Source organism: Lepidochelys kempii, chromosome 8 (assembly GCF_965140265.1).
Source record: "Lepidochelys kempii isolate rLepKem1 chromosome 8, rLepKem1.hap2, whole genome shotgun sequence".
NCBI lineage: Eukaryota > Metazoa > Chordata > Testudines > Cheloniidae > Lepidochelys > Lepidochelys kempii.
The window spans coordinates 4530961-4550538 of NC_133263.1; the positions used below are offsets into that span (position 1 = coordinate 4530961).

The following is a 19578-nucleotide window of genomic DNA, read 5'->3' on the forward strand; positions in this document are numbered from 1 at the left end:
CTGCAGCAGCCATGCCACCAGGTGCCGAGAGGGGGGGGGAGCTACCGCCTGCCCCTGCCCCCCACCCCCAGCCCAGCCCACCCACCTTTCAATTCGCTGCGGTTGTTGGAGGGGTGCCTGTGTTGCTCATTCTGCCGGTTGTTCCGAGAGGCCGTTTTGTCCCTGGGCGCCTCCGCCTTCATGTCTATTTGCAGAGGGACCCACTTGTGCTTGTTGCCTGAACGAGGGACAGGATTTGGGCATGACACAGCTTTAAAAGGAAGAACAAATCTTTGCTTCCACCTCCACCCTCCCCTTCTCCCTGCATGTTCAAGCAGGGACAAAAATCTAGGGTGCATCCAATTCCAGGCCAGAAGGCGCTTGGGCCTCTCACACAGATCCCCCCCTCTGTGCGGCTCCTGCTGGCCCGCTGCCCTGAAAACAGCCTCAGGGAGACTGCAGAACCATAGCACAGGAGGGCTGGGTGTGGCTCCCCTCTGGCTCACCAGTGCCGCTCCCTTCCCCACAGTCTCTGCCGCTCTGGGGAGCTCAGGGCCATGGGGCTGCTGCACTGGACTTCAAAGCTTTCTGCCCCATGCGTTCGGTGCTTGCACATGGCCCCAAAGTCACTCGCAGACCTCGGACCAGACCTGGTGAACTTCAAAGCACAAGGAGGAGACCGAGACGGTTCTTGCCATTGTGCGCACTCCGCTCATGGCCGGATTTCCTGTTGCGCCCTGGGATCGAAGCAGGCTTCCCCCTGGAAAGCCGTCTCCTGGGGTCGAGTGCAACAGATGTCTCCCCACGCACAGCCAGCCACCGCCCCAGGAAAGATGATGAATGGGGCCAGTCCGTCCATCCGAGAGGCAGGCTATGGTCTTCCCTGAACTCATCGAGGTCTGAAGAAAGCACTGAACCCAGGGGTCCCTGTACCCACGGGATGAGGGGCGCCACGGTCACGCTCCTGATGTTCTAGTTCTGATGCTTTTTGCAACCTGGGGAACTTACATGCGCATAGCTACATCTCGCAGGGCTGTGAAAAATCCACTCCCCCGAGACCCAGCTCTGGTGACCTAGTCCCCATGCAGAGAGTGCTAGGTCGACGGATTAATTCTCTCAGGGAGGTGCATTAACTGCGTCAATGGAAGAAGGGAGTCTCCACACTGAATGATGCAGCTGCGTCGCTGTAGCAGAGTAAGTGCAGACGTCCCCTGACTCTTTGCTACCCCAGCTACCCTGAGATGAACAGGAGAGACGCCAAGACTCCCGGAGGGCAGAGGTGGCCAATGCACAGATTCCAGGCCCAGCACCGGCTGCCGCCTCAGATCCAGGGACACAGCCTCACTCCCTTTCATGCCTATCCATTATCTCTTGTTTACAAGCAGCTACAACAGAGCCTAGACCAGGTTCCACGTGCCTCTAACGTCGCCCAGCAATAGACCCAGCTCGCCAGCTGATCCCCAACAGCAGTGATGAGCGAATGCCCTCTCCCCAGAGGCTGTAGAAAAGGAGAAACTTCCCCTGGAGATCAACCGAGCTGGACTATTTTGGATCAAGCAGAGTAGGGGAGCGAGTCCCAGAGCAGAGGGACCCTCATGGGAAATACCCCTGCAAACAACTGATGCGGATCCAGCACCCCACTCAGTAGCCGTGATTGCACTGGGGGGGGGAGAGGGAATCGGTGGGGGGAGAGGAGGAGGGGAGTCTCAGGTTGGCAGGTGCCAGGCCATTTAGGGCTTCATAGGCCAAAAGCAAATCAACAGTAATTCTATCCAGAAGGGCAGCCGGGGCGGATGGTGAAACAGCAGGACTCTCTGCTTAGCAGGCGCCACCCCTTGCTTCTGCACCAGCTTGTGAATGGATTTCAGATGCAGCCCGAGGGACGCAGGTTACAATCGCCCATCTGGAGGTGGCCAGAGAACTGGGACAGCCAGGGCAGCATGACATCAAAGGTCATGACATCATGGAAGCTGGCTCGGCCAGAACCAAATCCCCAATCTTCCAGCAGTCCCCTGGAATCTCACCCACCCCTCTCCCATTCTCACCTTTCTTCTTCTGGGCCAACTTCTGGTTGTCGTCGTCCCCGTTCTTCTCCTCCCCGGACTCGTCTGATTTGGTTTTCAGGTTCTCTTTGCCATCGCTCCCATCCCCTTTCTCCTGTTCTTTCATATCTTTCTTGAGGGGCAGCTTCCGGAGGGGCTGGGGTTTGGGTGGCTGCTGGAGACAAGAGCCAGGCAGGTGAGGCAAAGGATGGTGGGAGCGGGCTCAGGACAGACAACGAAGAGCTGGTCAGATCCACCTGCCAGAGCCACGCCCATCTAGCCCCGCAGAGGGGAAGCGGGAAGGACAGTTACTAGTCTGGGGATGGGATCCCAGCATCTCACCCTGGGGAGACGACAGGCCCCGGTAAAGAGCAGCTCAGCTAGCAAGGGCTTGAAGACAAGTCGGAGTGAGCTTTGCATGCTCTCTCGTCACCCCCAGTGCACACCTGGGCACGGTACCGACAAGAGTTCATCTGGAGGGGGAGCAACAGTGGGGAGAGGATTCCTAAAATCAGGGAGTAGACATAAGGGATGCTCACAGGTGTCTGTTGCATTAGGATGCTGGGTCTGGTAAAGATTCGCACCGCAGAAGGGAGAAGCTGGGTAGCAATGGGGCACCGACTGACAGCAGCTATTGCATGGCCAGGAAACTAAGGCTGAAAGGAAAGTGCCCAAAAATAGAACAGCTTTGACAGCTCCTGCATCTGGGCTGCAGCAGCACGGGGCCATGCCCCTCATGAGGGCCAGCGTTAGCAGGCACCAAGCCATGGGCCGTTCCGCTGCTCAGCCAGGAGCTCTCTGCTTTCACCTGGGTAACTCGACCCCTGCACCAGAGATCCAGCTTACTGAACTTCCCTGCCCAACTCACTGCGCCCAGGGTTCAGAACAGGATCCAGGCTCCCCGTCCCAGAATAGCACCGCTGAGCGAGGGAGCCCAACATGCAGGGAATCCCTAAAAGGAAATCCTCCGCACCCGGGGCCACAGCAAGCTATTCCTGGCTGCCTCCTGAGCCGATGCCCAGCACCCCAAAGAGTCGCTCAGCTGGAGCTTCCAGCGCTACAGCAGGAGGCAGTGCCCACAGGGCCATGACCTGAACTCCAGCTCTGACCCCCCCCCCCCACACACACACACAGAAAACACCGAGGAATGCTTTTGGCTGAGATTCCCCTGGGGCCTCCTGCCTCCGAGATGAGCAGTGCACAGAGGGGCTCTCCCCCATAACATACCGTCCAACACGCGCTAACACATGGAGAACATACGTGGTTTACAGCTAGGGAGCAACCTGGAGGGCGTGAGCCATCCTGGCACACTGGCAGCTCCAGTGGCTAGACACAAGCTTTGCGGGGAGCTCTGGTCAGGCCCTTCTCCCAGCAGAAGAAATATCTGTGCTGGTACACCGCCGAGGGGGCTGGTTAAGGCAATCATGAAAGTACAGTTTTAACCAGCATGGGGTCACCGGCTTCACAACCGGACCACATCCTTCTGGCCTGCAAAGGTCCCCATCTCTATCTGTTTCCGAGAGTAGTGGGCAGAGGGAACACAGGAAGAAAAAAAAAACAAACACACACTTTCAGCTCAAGGGTTAATTCTAGAGGACAACAGTGCAGAATTGGGGGGTCAGGGAGGAACTCCAGGCTGAAAGAGGAGCTGGGCTAGAGGAGAGATGCCACCTCAGCTCCACTTCAGGGAGCAGCATGTTGTGATACCAACTTCAGAACAGCCGCACAAGCTGAGGGCATCCGGCTTCATTCCTCCCTTGCTTGAGAAGGCTGCAGGAGCCTGGTACGTTGGAAGGTTGGGTTTATAAAGCAGCATCCATCCCCCCAGGCACAAAGGTCACTGTAATTGTGCTGAGTTAGGGTATTCTGAACAACCACGTGTCTTCTCAGTGGGTAGATGAAAGTGCTTCCAACTCTCACTTTGCACAGCATGTTCCTCACTGACTGCTCAACCTGCTACTTTAGCTTTTTATTAGTATTAAAGGGACAATCCATGGTTCAGATTTGAGGCTGGGCTTGTAAAAGCAATCTTTTACCCAACCTAAGCAACACACCCAGGCTCGTGTTTTGTTTGCAGTTCTGACGAACGGAGGTTTAAAACATCCATTCCCCTGCTCTTCCAACCCAAACACTGCAGCCTCCAGAACTGGAAGGCAAAACCACCTAGGAAAGTAAGTGAAACAAGAGCTGCATGATCTATGCTTTAGCTATTTATTTTTAAGAGGAGATTCTAGCTCTTATGGTTGCAGGGATCACCTTTAAACATCACTCTAGCATAAACCTGATGCAATGCCATCTTGGTGAGTCTGCCTGCAGCCTCAGCACCACCACTGCTGCTCAGAGCTTTGCTCAACAGCAGCAGCCTGAAATGAATAAGTGCTTGGGTCAATTTCATGGCAACAATTCAGAAACCAACCCCCCCCCCCCCCCCCAGGTTACAAGGAAAGGGCCAATAACGGCCAATTTCATGTTGCTGCTGGGAAAAGCAATGAGCAGCTGAGACATGTACCAGTGCTTTTTCCCTGGTACAAAGGTCTTTATAAGAAAGGAGGCTAAATTTAGCACACAACACCGCTCCTCTCCAGTAAGCAGAGGGGGCTTCAAACTCAGGAACCCACTAGCAGGAGACTACAAATGATAGACCATGCCCCAAGCAGGGTCCAGAGGCATCACCTTGGTGGGAAGCTAAGCAAGAGCTGGTGAGAGAGGTTGGGCTTGAAGGCTGCCTAAGGGCAGCTGGGCCTTTTAGTACATTTAGTTCTCTGGTTACTGGGAGGCTGCCAAATTTGTCAAGAACCAGAGGGAGTATAAGGGAGACAGAGGGGATCCATTAAAGGTGAGTGGAGTACACAGAGACTTAACGGGGGTGGAGATAGAAGGGAAGCAGAGCAGGAGCTGAAGGATTATGGGGCAGGTGGTAGAGAACAGTCTGAAGAAGAACCAGAGAGTGAGAGCGCAAAGAGGAAAACAGACACTGAAAACAGCACAGGGAAATATACATTGGCCTGTTGTGACAAAAGAAAAACGAAGGGAACAAAGAAAGCAACTCACACAAAAACTTACATTGTATAGGCATTAGAATCTGCCCAGAGGAGGACAGTTAAGAAAGATACACAAACAGTACACAGCTGTTTATTGCTTGCATTCCGGGGAGTAGCAGCCTAGCTCTGTCCACTGTGGCTAGCAGGACTAGTCCATCAACTAGCAGGTCTCAGGTAACTTTTCCAAACCCTGCTATAATAATCTGTGGTGTTATTGGTAAAATAGGCACTGAAATGTGATAAAGGAAGATTTCAGCTGACAGTGTCTATTTCAGCTGTTTTAGGGACAGAGAAGCCCTTAGGAGACCTCGCTTCCAAAGGAAAAGCCCACAGGACGTCTTGGTCTTGAGTGGTCAACTTTTCTAGAGTTCTCTGCCCCCAGAGAGAAGAGGGGACATCGCTTGTTCGCCAGGGAAAGCTCGGATGCTGCCGCGTGGTAGAGTGTTTTGTTTGCAGGGTCGTGCTTCTTACCTGGATGCTCTTGTGGGCTATTTCTCCAGGGGTCGGCCAGTTCGTGGCATCACCAAAGTCACCCACCTTTATTCAAAAAACAGAGAGATCTCGTTAGTACAGTGATCTCAAGCGCTGGTTCTGAAGGGCTGCTTCCTCGCATTCAATAGGCCAATATCCCTTCTCCCCCTTCCAGAGCACAGGGCCTGGGCTAGAGGATCGGACTGACAGCCTCTCACCCCATCCAACAGCATCCAGTACCAGATGCTTCAGAGAAAGAGACAAGAAACATCCTCGTGGACACCTATGGACTAACATGCCTAAAGGAGTGGTTGCTACCTACCTCAGGGGGATCCGAGGTTGGTTTATGCCCCGAAGCCTCAGGGTATATAGCCCTTAAAATCCACGCTTCTTAGACAGGATAATTATTATCCACATGAAGTGTCACCCTCTTTAAAATTCTGTTAAGTGCTTGATCTCAACGACCTGATGGGCAACAAGTTTCATGGGCGAGTTATACACAGCGTAAAACATTAATGCCCGGTGGTTTTAAATGTACTGCCTTGGATTTAGTTGAATATCCCCCTATTCTTAAGTGACGGATGACCGCACCCCAGACCCACTCTGGGCGGTTCACTGTAACCTTCCGACTGCTAGCTGGCCACAGACAGTTTGATGACCCTGCTTTTAGCTCTGGGTCTTTCAGCTCAGACAAAAGACGGTCACGTGTTCAGAGCCACAAGGGTCAGGTTCAAGCCCCGTGGCCAACAGCTCACCCAGATGAGCGGGGTAGTAAAAACAGAAATAGCAGCTGCTGACACCCCTCTTTATACGCCTCACTACTGCGTGGAACAATCATCTCTTCCCTAGGCTCTTTCCAGACCCCCAGGCAATTTCATTGTCAGTCTCTAAATCCCCTCTATTTCTACAATCAAATGTCTGGAGCTGAACTCCTACCTCCCGGGGGGAGGGATAGCTCAGTGGTTTGCGCATTGGCCTACTAAACCCAGGGTTGTGAGTTCAATCATTGAGGGGGGCCATTTAGGGATCTGGGGCAAAAATAAGGGATGGTACTTGGTAGGATGATTTAGTTGGGGATTGGTCCTGCAGGGGGTTGGACTAGATCTCCCGAGGTCCCTTCCAACCCTGATATTCTAGGATTCTATGATCCTGGTGCCGCCTGGTGAGATCAGACCACAACTGCAAGGCTCCGCGGGGTTTCAGCACAGCCCCGTTTCCCCCGAAAGAGGAGCAGAAAGAGCACCAGGGCCTTCAGTGCTGTTAATCCAGCTGGGATACCAAATTCACTTTCAAATTCATTCTAAAAGCTCATGCCACCTGGGGGCAGATGACTGCAGGGCTCACTCACATTAAACAGCACAACTGCAATCAAGTGCTGCCAGAGCTCTGTGCTCAGCTGACGGCAAGAACAGGCATCTGGTTTCCATTCAATCCACCCAGAGCAGCCTCCAAGGCCACTCACAACACACCATTCATGCGCCTTCCCTTGTGAGGCTGGAGCTTGCCGGTGAAGCGGTTTGGTTTGCAGGGCAGTTATAACACCATTTACTGGTGTCTCCACTTGATCTAGTTTTCAAACCTGATGCTTTGAGAACGAGAGGTGTTTCCAGGGGAAAAAAGGCAGAGCGTGGATGTCGCTTCCCAAACAAGCAGGGGAGGAACATTAATGCTCAAGAAAAAGGACCAGAAGATCATGCTCTGGGGAAAGCACAGTTGCCCTTTGGAGAGGAGCAGCCAGTGATGAGTGCAGGCCCCTGGCGTTCTCAGGGGGAGAGTCACACAAGACGTTATGCTATTCTGCTTGCAGGGCAATTTTCCATATTCTCACCCAACAGAGGATTTGTATTGGCTGGTTGGTTTAAAAGGAGAGTTGAGTGGCATGGTCCAGCTTCTCTGCCACCACACCGTTCACTTCAACAGCCCATTCCTGCATTCAGCAGATCCCAGCCCGCTCCTAGGCCAGGGGGATTTCAAACCTGCTACCCAAGGGCTGTGCCACCTTAGCTCAGCACCGGTAGCGTCAGGATCTCCTGCCCTGCCTGAAGGATCTCAGGCATCGACAGGACTTCGAGTTGACGGAGGCCCTCGTCACGGTCCATTGTGGCAAGCTTAGTTAGGGAGGGTCTCGACATGAGCTGGGGCCTGACTCCCTGACGGAGGTGTCGAGCTGCCCAGCACGGGTCCGGGCTCTCCTCCGGCCCTCTCCTTCCCCTTATGGGAAGTAGGAGATCTTCCCCTCGCAGACCTCTTGGGCTTCTTGGCCAGGGCCGGGGATCGGCGCCAACTCGTAGATGGCACAGGTGGGGCGCTCCGTACCAACACTGCGGTGCTTGGGGCCGACTCGGACTTCTGCTCCAGTGCCGGGGTCAACGCCAACTCCATCAGGAATGTTGTGAGATGGAGGACTCTTTTTTCATTCTGGGTTTGAACGACTTACAGATGTGACAGTTGTCACTTGTGTGTCCTTCTCCTAGACACCTTAAAACAACCGATGTGCGGGTCGCTGATGGGCATGGGCCGTTTACAACTATCGCATGGTTTAAAGCCAGATGATGGGGGGGGCATGCCCCATAGGGTGACCAGATGTCCCGATTTTAGAGAGAGAGTCCTGATTTTGGGGTCTTTTTCTTCTTATATAGGCCTCTATTACTCCCCACCCCCGTCCTGATTTTTCACACTTGCTGTCTGGTCACCCTAATGCCCCGTCCCTAGGCTGAGTCCCATCCAGGACCAACGAACAAGAACTAATACGAAGGGTGAATACTGAACTATACACAACTATTTTACAAAGAAACGCTCGTGAGACACACTGAACTAAGCAAAAGCTAGCCGAAGCAGCAGACATTCCCACACCGTCACTGACGGCAAGAAGGAACTGAGGGTGGGGGGGAGCCGGTGGCGCCCCGTATACCGTGCCAGGTGGGCGCCACTCCAGGGCCGGTCCCCTACAGATACTGGTGAGGGAAAACCTTCCAGCACCGGTGCATGCGGCGAGCACACACCCCTAATATGGAACGGACATGAGCAAGCTCTCGAAGAAGAAACAACGGTCTCCGACGGACAGCATGGAGCAGGTCCAAGCGGGTGGGCAACGGTGGTTGTTCTAGGCACCCACACGGCACTGTGCATCGTCCATCCACATCACCGACATCGACCCATCCGCACGTGCATGTGGGCTCTCACCCACCCCCGGGAGGCAGGCAGACATTGCACCCAACACACAGGTGGGCGGAGGGCACCTATTTAAGTTGTTCCCGTCACTGTGGCATCGAGGCACAAGATGGGCACGAATCCTGCCTCTCCGGGTGCTGAGAAGCTCCGCTGTGGGAGAGCCCTAGGAGATGCTCTGACGACAGGGGCTAGGCAGGTGCCGAGCAGGACTGACAACCCCAGCGCCGCAAGCTCTTGTAAACACAGCAGCTGGGAGAAAGGCAGCACTGCCACGGCCAGAGCTGGGCACTGCCACGGAAGCACCACACGCTGCGGGAGGCGCGCTAAAGTTTCCAGCGGCCACCCATAACCGGAGGCCGTGCACAGCTGCGGGGTGCGTGGGTGAGTGGAAATGCACGCTGCTCTGGAGTGGAAATGCACGCACCACTCAGAGAGCCGAGTTTGCTCCCCAGTGAGGTAACAAAAATACTGCCTCAAGTGGCATGGGAGGCAGCGTGGTCTAGGGGACAGAGCAGCGACCTGGGAGTCCACGAGACCTGGGGTCTAGCACCAGCTCTGCCACTGCGCTGTCAGGTGACCTTGGGCAAGTCACTTCCCCTCCAATGCTTTGCCTGTTGCGGCTATAAGCTCTTGGGGGCAGGGACCGCATCTCCTTATGTGTACATACAGCACCCAGCACACTGGGTTGAATCTCGGCTGGGCCTCTAGGTGCTGCTGCAATACAGAAGACAAGCAGCGAGAGCCAGGTAATACACCACCAGAAACAGGAAGATGTAGAGGCAGACATACCTTGCTTCCTTTCCGCTGCCTGGGGTTTGCAGCCCTCACCACTTTGGCTGGAGTCGTATGTTCTGTGAAAAATAGAACAGAGGCGTTAATACGCAACACCAAGGGTTGCTAGAGCGTTCTCTCCACTGTCCATTGAGGCTGGCAGGCCACATGCTGGCACTGGTTGAGTTCTCTCCCTACCTGGGCCAGAGTCCCTCTTAGATCTTCCCAATGACCCTTCTCTTCCCCACAGTGCATCCAGGTGAGCTACCCTTCCCCTCCTCCTCGCTAAGGGCTGGATGGGTATGTCCGCACTGGGCCCAAGTCCTACTTCCATCCACACATCAATCAACCCGACTCAGGTCAGCAAGCACTGGATCTTAGGACCCTGCTCCGGGGTGGGTCAGAGCCACTGTGATTTGGGTCGAAGCCCTGGCATTTTGCAATGTGGAAGCAGGGCCAGCTGCATCTGCACACTGCAGTATGGACACGTTAGCACAGCTGTGAGACCAGATCCAACCACTGTAAACCCAGGTTACCAATGCAGTGCAGACTGAAACTCACCACAGCCTTGGAAACACCGAGTCCCCAAGCCCAGGTCCCAGTGTCCTGGGCTTAGCACGGAGCACAGGCAAACCCTACGTGGCCACTTGTGGGAGAGGAGGAGGAGATCCCAGGAGGAAGTGTAATAAATGGGACAGGTTGGACTGATCTGCCCCAGAACGTGATTCTGAAAGGAGCGCGCCTGCTCTCTGCTGGATTGGCGGAGTGCAGCGTCTCTCTGACTATTCGATCCGGAGTCCACCCTTCTCCGCTTTGACCCAAATCACTCAAACGGAGAGTCCCCATTTCACCTCTGGGGGCCAAACCGCTGCAGATGTTGAGCCATAAAGACTTCAAAGACTTCACCTGCCACAGCCACAATCATGGAGGCTGCAGACCATGGTCCAATTCCCAGCACCACCTACCCTTCCCCAATCCACTCATCACCCAGCTCTGCAGGCAGGGAGAGTTACGCTCCGACTGACAGCCAGTGTTTCCTACAGGCCAACACACTGTTCTCCACCTCTACACTGCACACCCCACTTCAAGAGGGCTCCGTTTACAAGAGGGCTCCCTGCAACGCACGAATCAGGGTCAGTCTCACGAGTGCAGCTTTGCTCACTAACGGGGTGCCCAGTCCTGCCCCAGCCTGCTTAGCCCAAGCGAGAGGTGGGAAAGGAACCAGGGACACTAGCCCTTGGCCACCTGCACCCTGGTGTCTCACCTGAATTTGCAAGCAGAACAGGACAGCTGGGAATTGTGTGTGTGTGTGTGGGGGGGATATTTAATACAGGCATCTAGGAAGTGTGAGCACACAAACCAAAGACAGCGACATTACTGTATGGCGGTCAGTCAGGGCCCTTCACGTTAACATGGAGGGACAAAGGCCCAATGACACCCCCGGTTCCAAAAGGCTAGTAAATATGGACACGCCTGCAATGGATATTACTGAGAGAGCGAATGCCAGGACGGGAAACAAGGCAGAATTACACCCAGCACAGCAGGGCTGACAGGAACGATGACCAGGGAGCGAAGGAACACAATGGCAACTGAATTCAGAGGGCTTTATGGTACCAGCAAAGCGCTCCTAGTGTGAAGGAAGAGAAACCGGCTTTCTACCGGTGCAATAAACCTGCCTCACCTCCCAAATGAAACACCTATACCGGTATGAGTGCACGGTTTGTCAGTATAGCTGTATCCACGCTAGAGACATTTGCGGTCTCGTCTCTGCCGGTCACGGATCGCACCCCTGACCACATAGCTATGCCTATATTCCAATCTGCAGAGTTTGAAGCATCCACACAAGGGCCCACCTGAACAATGAAGCTAGGGGACCCTGTTAAACTATATGCAGGGATGTGCTACAGTCTCGTACAGTACAAACAGGATTCAGCCAGGTTCTGCCGTCCATCTGCAAACCCCATCACAACCTAGGCTACAGCTACAAAGCTTGTTCGCATGGTTAGCAGACACGACCACATGGTGGTTTGAGCTGATCTACGCTGCAGGACGGCACACCACTGGCTGTATTGCAGGCAGGGGGGATTATCCTGCTGCAATTAGCTTCTGCAGCAGGACTGGTTTCTGGGATGGAGACCAGCCAGGAGACCTGTCCTCAACACACAGCCCCTCCCACACTCAGCATGACTGCCAGCTTGCTCAACTTGGACGCGGCTCTTTGGAGGAGGGGCAGTTAAGTGCCACGCAAAACTTAAATCTGCTGCTTAAGCAGCAAAACAAGCGTGCCCTTGAGCAGCTGGGCACCAGCATGGCTTGATGAGCTTGGCTTTTCCCCAAGAGGGTGGTGGAGAGCTTTTAATGAGGGACACGTGGCTCTTGCTGCCCGGCATGTTGTATGTGCGCCCGGCTCCTTGCAACTGCTCTGATCTCGCACAGTCCCAGCAAAAGGCAGCAGCTGTGCGAGCGCCCTCTGCTAGGCAGCAACTGGAGAGACAGAGCTCCACAAGAAGGGAGCAGCTGAGTCTGCTCCTCCACCTGCCAGACAAACTGCTGTCTCCACCGGCCCTGCTTCCATCCCCTCCTCAAGCAGGTGGGCAGAGGGAATCAGCTGCCCCGGACTGGCCATGACCATTCGGATCGGGACTGCAGAGTTTCAAATAGCTGCCCCGCTGGGAGGGACTGCAGCACGGCTCTGTGGGGGATTCCTGGCACCACAGAAGCGGGTAATACCCCCTTCCACACTGCATGCATGGATCCATGGCGCAGCCGTGTGAAGACCAGCATACGAGCATGCAGATGCATCCGCTGCACACAGAAGCCGCAGTATTGCAATCACAGGACTCTTTTGGGGCTGGCCTGGAAAGGGAAGAGGTTCAGCCATAGCCTCTCTAAAGGCATGCCGGGTGAGCACTACCATGTGTCATGGTTGCCACCATTCATTTCACGGTGCCGGTAGGATAACTATGTCTCCATTCATTAAAAGGTCACAGAAGGACAGACCAGCATCCATGACCCACTGCACAGGTGAGGAAGGATGGGCTTGTGGATAAGGCACTTGATGGGGGCTCAGATCTGGGTTCAGCTCCTGCGTCTGCCACAGCCTGCCTGTGTGACCTTGGGCAAGTCACAATTTCTCTGTGCCTCAGTTCCCCATCGGACATCAATCATCAGCTGTAAAATGGTGACAATGCACCATGTGTGTTTCTATGTACAGAACCTAGCACAATCGGGTCCCGATTGTTTATGTTTCTCCCACGCTTTGTCTATTTTGAATACAAACTCTGAGGCAGGGACTGTCTCCCAGCACTGTGGGAGCCTGGCACCTCTGGGCACTAGCATAATGACAACAAATAACTGCACAGGAGCGAGCGAGGGAGGCAGAAGAGACTGTAGGGGGAATTAAATGCTTTTCTTCTCACCTACACTTGGCATTCCCCACTCCTCCCCCCCCCCCCCCCCGGAGAAAACCCTGTCCCCCTCTAACATCCAGAAGATGCCCTGGAATGCCCTGCATTTTTATGACTTCTAGATGGTAGGACAGCACTGGGGAGGGGTTTTTCAGCTCCAGCTTCTCTGTGCCACTGATCCTGCAGCAGGTTTACTACAGCCATACCTGGGCTAAACTCCAGCTCCACCCCTCACCTTTCGCAGGTGCGGGTCCCAACATTTCACCCCTAGATGATTTTCACTCGCCAAGTCCATAGAGAACTATATCTGCACTTCCTCCCGGGCACTAGCTGTTCTGCCCAGAGGAAGGCTCATGACCCAGCACTTGAAGAATGTTTTTAAAACTGTTTGAAAACGATTCAACATCTCGGAGTAGAGCCTGGGCCAGGGGGAGCATAATGCCGCGGTTGTAACATCTGGCTGGAATTTCAGTTGTGAAATTGTTTTACAAGGTTTGATGCGAGCTGGTTCAGAGAAGATAGCTTTAAAAGCAGGGCGGGTCACATACGCGACCTCATTCATGCTTGCAACCATGTTATATTGTACGTTGATAGTCTCTCTAAACCTAAATATTTTTTTTTTTAAATGACTTAACTCCTGAAATTTTGAAGTGGTTTCCGTAGGGGGGTTATTTCCCTCCCCCCGCCTGCTCCCAATGGGTGTTGTGCTAAAAGTGGGATGGCTCATATGTGGCACATGTGTGCGCTTAACTACAAACGCACTTCAACTCTATGCACCCTGCTCCCTGCCAATACTTCTCCCCACCCCTCTGCCGCACACTCCCGGTACCACGCACTGCAGACAGCCAGGGATGAAAATGAAGGTAACCCCTTAATTCCGTTTTACCACCCTGCAAGCTCCATAGCAGCCTCCCAAGCAGGTAAGAGTTCACTCAGACCAGAATCAGTTCTGCAAATAGCAACCCTGCACATCCATGAGACAGCCAGCAGACACCCCCCCACCCCCAAATCCCCAGGAACCGTCCTCTGCCGAGTGAGGGGAAAGCGAAAGGTACTGTGCACTCGGCAACACCCATTCCGGAGATGAGCCCACGGGATGATGGCCACTGGTACCCCTGCAACACTGGCTCAGTGGCTTTATTTCAACACGGGGAAGGGCAGTAAGAGAGGGGGCTGGAGGAGCACGAATATCCCATTGGCAGCCCCAGGCGACTGCAGATTAGAAGTGGCCGGGGCCATGCCGCGGGAGCCGCGCTGCGTCACAGAACGCCCCGCCTGGTTACCTCTGGACGCTCACTGCTCCTTGGAGCCAGCCTGCGTTACATAGGCGTTCAAAGTGGTCCTTTTCAGGCCATAAAGCCCAAGAGCGGGGCCAGGACGCCGAGCTGTGCACATTGAAATGCCAATGAGCCAAAATAAGAAGCGGCAAAGCAGAGTTTGCCCTATCAATTCCCCCTTCAGAGGGTTCCCGAGTGGGATTTTGCATAGACAGCAGCATATTCCCTGGTTCTGGAATTCTCCTTGCTAGCTGGCGCTCATCCACCGCCCTCTCACAGATTGCGATGCCAGAAAGTGGAGCCTGCAGTATACGTACCCGCCCGGTGGAGCAATGCTCATCATTAGGCTTAGTGTAGGAAGCAGAACTCTTTCCAAACAGCCCTTGAATTCCCCACTCCACGCCCACAGATGTCACAGGCTAAATATAGCCTCTCTAGGTGCCTTTTGAAGCGACAGAAACCCAGGGCCTGCTTTTCAACAACATTTGGAGCTCTCCTTGACTTCAACAGTAGCGGCGAATGTTCAAGCCCTCTGAAAAAAATCAATCCGCTAACACATCCAATTAACTATAGGGCACAGTGTCTTCAATTTACACTGTTAGCGGGCGTGTCTGAGGGCCAGGGAGACCCCCTCCTCCCCATCCCCCTCCTGCTGCCATTGTAATAGATATAATCCATCCAGCCCTCCCCCAGACTTCAACTCTCCCCCCACGCTGCAATCCTGCACCTACAACTCAGTGAGACACCCCAAGACAAATCTGGTCCACCAATTTCATAGGTATGTCCCCAGGGACACTCAGCAGCACGGATGAGGACACTGTGAGGCAAGGCCCTCTTCCCCAACTAGCAGGAGAGGGAGGCATGGTCGAAAGGAATGAACACAGCACTGGGAGCCAGGAACTCAGCTATTCTGGCTGCCTTGAGAGCCATCATTTAAACTGTCATTTGCTCATCTGAAAGACGGGAATACTACCATATCATATGGAGGTGCTGAGAGGAACGATGTTTGTGGGGCCCTTGAAAAACAGAATGTGCCGAGCATGGTCTTGCCATGAGAGTTTTGAGCACTCTGTTCCGCTAAAATCCAAATGGAGAGAATACACAGGATGACAAGGAGGTAAATTGTTACCTCCGGACAAAGGGATCGAGCATGAGTTCCATTTGGCATAGGCAAGACCTGAGTGGATCGCACAGAGCCCCTTCCGACAAACGAGAACACAGAGCGAGCATGACCCAGCCAACTGTTGCATATCACAATTATCTACACACATATGCAGCAGCCGGGGAGCCTGCCGAGCCACTACCAGGATAAGCCAGTGCTGAGAGTATGAGCAGCTGCACACTTCACCATCCTCCGCTCGTTTAAATCAGCCCGGCGGATCCATGTGCCACCAGGAACAGGCGTTTGTGCCAGATATTTTACTCAGTCGCTTGTTGTGGCTGGTTTGCTCAGCTTACTGCAAAGGCTTCAGCAGAAAGTAATACTTCTTTTTAAACCAATGCATATGGAGAACTATGTACCATAAAGCTTTTTGGAGAAGACATTCCAGTGAGGTCTTTCCTGCCTGCACCCACGCATAGTAAAGAGCCCACGACACAGGCCTGACAGAGATCACCAGCCTGGATCACTATGAATATCCCCAGCTTATTCCTCGGCACATAAAGACTGCTGCACTTGTCTACGCAGTCCCTGAACCACCCGTAAGCAGCTCCTGATTTTGCAAATGGTATAAAGGGCCTGCTAACAGAGTCACTCGTGAATTCCAAATTAAACCCCGGCCTGAATCACTCCCTTTCACACGGCCCTTTCTGTGCCTTTATCATACGCCCAGGGAACGCTAGAACCCCCTAGGAACATTCGCGGCACTGTACTTTGTCCAGCTCCATTACGCTACAGCGTGCACAGGGAGAAAGAAAACCAGCACAGCAAAAATGCCGGAGAGTGGCAGACCCCACCCAAGCTGGCCCTGCAGAAACCTACCCAGCCCAAACTTGGTACACTGCAGGCATTGATAGGGCAGCTTGCATGCTGAGGAGGGGGTGGAGTGTGCAATCTTTAGGGAGGAAGATACCTCAGATAGAAGCCTTCACTAATTGCCTCATGGCTGGACTGGACACAGGTACCGGGGGACAGGGAGGAACCAAAGTAACGCGACTGCAAACCTGATTTAAGAAGTCAGGAGACTTTAGCAACAAGATGACAGCTCCCTGGTGAGGGTGGAGCAGAAATGCAGCTTCCTGGGAGCCCTATCATTTGCACCAAATGGACTTGGCTGAAGCTGCACTAGACTCAATTATTGCATGTGACCTCAAAGCCACAATTCCTTTCCAAGTGTATGTGGGCAATGCCTGCTTGGATTACCATGTGCCTGCTTAGTATTAGCTTATTACTGGTGTTCCCAGAACTAGAGGCCAGAATAGAGCTACGACCCCATTGTGTTAGGTGCTGTACAAAACACTTACTTGAGAGAGTCCCCACCTGGAAGAGTTTACAGATCAAATAGACAAGACAAAGGATGGGAAGGGAAGCTGAGGGCCAGAGACGTTGCTCAAGGCCACAGAACAAGTCAGTGGCAGAGTGAGGAATAGAACTCAGGCCTCAAGCCGCAGCCCACGTGCTATCTACTCCCCCCCACGGTCTCGCTCCTGGGGAATTTCAGATCCCAGTACAGCCTCACCATTTCTGGGTCTTGCTGTTTTGCAAGCTGGTCATTTCAGTGGGCTGGGTGGGGGAGAATGACACAAAACTGGTTTGGCTTCCCTAAATGGTTTGAGGAGAAAGTAGCATTGTCACAGGCAGACGCCACAAGAGGGGAAGTCCACCCAGGCTTGCGGGCTAATGAACACCTTTCAACTGTACGTGCCAAGACCACCACTGGAACCGGTACCGAGCACAACGCAGCGGCACAGCTCAACTCAGGCTCACCGGCGTTTGCAACACGCTTTGAAGATGAGCCGCGCGACGGAATGGCGAAGCATTACGCTCAGGCTAGGAGACAGGCTGGCTTATTACCTGCTTGGGGAAATCAAAAACAGAGCTTCAGCCAGCCTGGCTTCTTCGACAAGCAGCTCACAACGGCTTCCTAAGGGGTCGAATCGATCCGCGAGGCCCAGCTGGGGCCAGAGCACAGGCCGCCCAGCTAGATCACGGCCCTTTGCCACGCAGTTCCTGGCAAACTATTCCGACAGCGCGGAAAAGGGCCACCACCACCCAGGTATCTGCTGGGACTGGGCATTTCAAAAAGGAGCCTAAGACAGACAGGTGTTCTTCGCCCACTGAATGCCAACAGGAGTTGGGCACCTTGCATACCTAACTCCCTTAGGCTCCTTTGAAGAGACCAGCACTTTAGATGCTTAACAAGATTTCTAAAATCCAGACATTTAAATGGACAGAGACCATCCCATCACCACGACTGCCCAGGGCTTCAGGGAGCGCTTACTCCACACAGTATCCCCAGGGCGGGGGCACTCATGTGTACATGAGCCACCAGTATAGAGCCCGGGGGGGGGGGCTACAGGGCTCAGCTCCCTCCCCCAAAAAGCCCAGCTGCCCTGGCGTCCCCAGTGCAGTAATGTGCTGCCGTCAGCCCAGCCCGAGGAGGTCAGGGATTCTGGCAGTCTGCCACGGCTGTCCTAAGGAAGGAAATGGTGATTTTTAACAGTTCATCTCTCGGCCAAATCTGAGCAGAATTTAACTGGAGAAAGAAGAGGCACTTCTCTAGCCCAAGGAGCCTTCCCGCCGTGAATACCGCAAGCCTGCTGCGAACAGTGGAGGTGCAAGAGCTTCTTGAAGAATCCTTTACAACGGAAAGTGTTAGACAACCTAACCCTAGGTCAAATCAGCTCTCCCCTATAATACAATACACAAATCCTCAGGGGTCAGGGCACAGGAAAGCAACCAACAGGGGGAGAGGGGAAGGAGACGCTCTCTATGGACAGCTTATTCCTTAACTCTCTATTCAGAGGAGGATGCAAGAATCCCTGAAAGCAGCTACCAGATGCAGGACAGTGGACTCGAGGCAACACTGGATATTCCGGTTAGACAAGTACTGGGCTTTGCACTGACTTGACACCCACCCTTGCCAGGCAATTCATGCAGCAGCTGCAAGCACCAACGCTGGGTGGAGTGTGGGGGGCGTGGAACTTGCCCTTTTTTGGTGCGCGAGCTTTTTTAGGTGGATTAAGAATCAGCCTGTTTATTGCTGGTGGTTTTGTTTGTGGCACTGTCTACTTTACTTCAACAACCAAGGAACACTTTGGAGAAAGGACATCTTGGTTAAAAGTGAGGAGAGGCTTCCCTCCCACCCTCCATCTCTGCAATCCACGTAATGCCGGCAAGACTCCTGCACATGCAAGGAAGAACCGATCCCACACTGGGGATATTTCTAAAAGATAAATTTTTTTTTTTTCCCCAGAGTCTTAGGTCAGCTTTATACATTTTAAAAACAAAATACAGTCAGAGCCCCAAGGTTCAAAAATTCTTTAAGCACAAAGTCAAAACTGAAACCTTCTTTAAACTGCCAATTTGCCCCAGTTACAGTCATCAGTGCAAACCCTTAGGACAGACAGGCAAAGTTGCAGTTATTTGCTCAAGTGCAACGTAGCTTAGTTTCATGGGAGCGGCAAACTGCACCAGCACAAACTGTGGCCTGGCCCATCTACACTAGCAAATTGCACCAGTGCAGCCACTCCGCTGTCAGAAATCCCCAGTAAATGAGGTGCGACAGTCCTAGAGAATGAAGCTGCCTATTCATTCGCACAACAGATACTGCACAACTACAGAACTAGCTAACTATTGTCTAAATCAGCCTCTGTATCAGATGACTGGAGGACAGGTAACGTAATGCTAATTTTTTAAAAAGCCTCCCGAGGTGATCCTGGCAATTACAGGCTAGTAGGCCTAACTTCAGTACCCAGGCAGATTGGCTGAAACTATTGTAAAGAACAGAATTATCAGACACACTGACAAACACGATTTGCTGGGGCGAGCCGGGGGAAGTCAACATGGTTTTTGTAAAGGGAAATCATGTCTCACCAAGCTATTAGAATTCTTTGAAGGGGGACAAACAAACATGTGGACAAGGGTGAGCCAGTGGACACAGCGTACTTGGAGTTTCAGAAAGCCTCTGACAAAGTCATTCACCAAAGGCTCTTAAGCGAAGTGGACAGCCATGGAATAAGAGGGCAGGTCCTCTCATAGGATCAGTAACCGGTTAAAAGATAGGAACCAAAGGGTTGGAATCAACAGTCAGCTTTCAGAACGGAGAGAGGGGTAAATAGTAGGGTCTCCCAAGGTCAGCACTGGTCCCAGTGCTTTTCAACATGCACAGAAGTGATCTGGAAAAGGGGTAAACAGTGAGGTGGCCAAGTTTGCAGATGAAAATTATCTTGAGGTTTTCGTAAGACCAAAGCCGACTGT

The 19578-nt window shown here is 53.3% G+C and overlaps 1 protein-coding gene across 5 annotated transcripts in view; it reads right to left on the minus strand.

The window, feature by feature from the left end:
- Nucleotides 1-19578, minus strand: part of LARP1 (La ribonucleoprotein 1, translational regulator) — a 77858-nt gene that overhangs the window by 20994 nt on the left and 37286 nt on the right. For 2 of the 5 annotated variants that reach the window (XM_073355234.1, XM_073355236.1), the window contains exons 2-5: nucleotides 9494-9555; nucleotides 5534-5599; nucleotides 2025-2196; nucleotides 86-217 (exon numbers count right to left, since the gene is read on the minus strand). In XM_073355234.1, the coding sequence (XP_073211335.1) occupies nucleotides 86-217; nucleotides 2025-2196; nucleotides 5534-5599; nucleotides 9494-9555 (432 nt within the window). The other 3 variants (XM_073355235.1, XM_073355238.1, XM_073355237.1) reach the window with 3 other exon arrangements.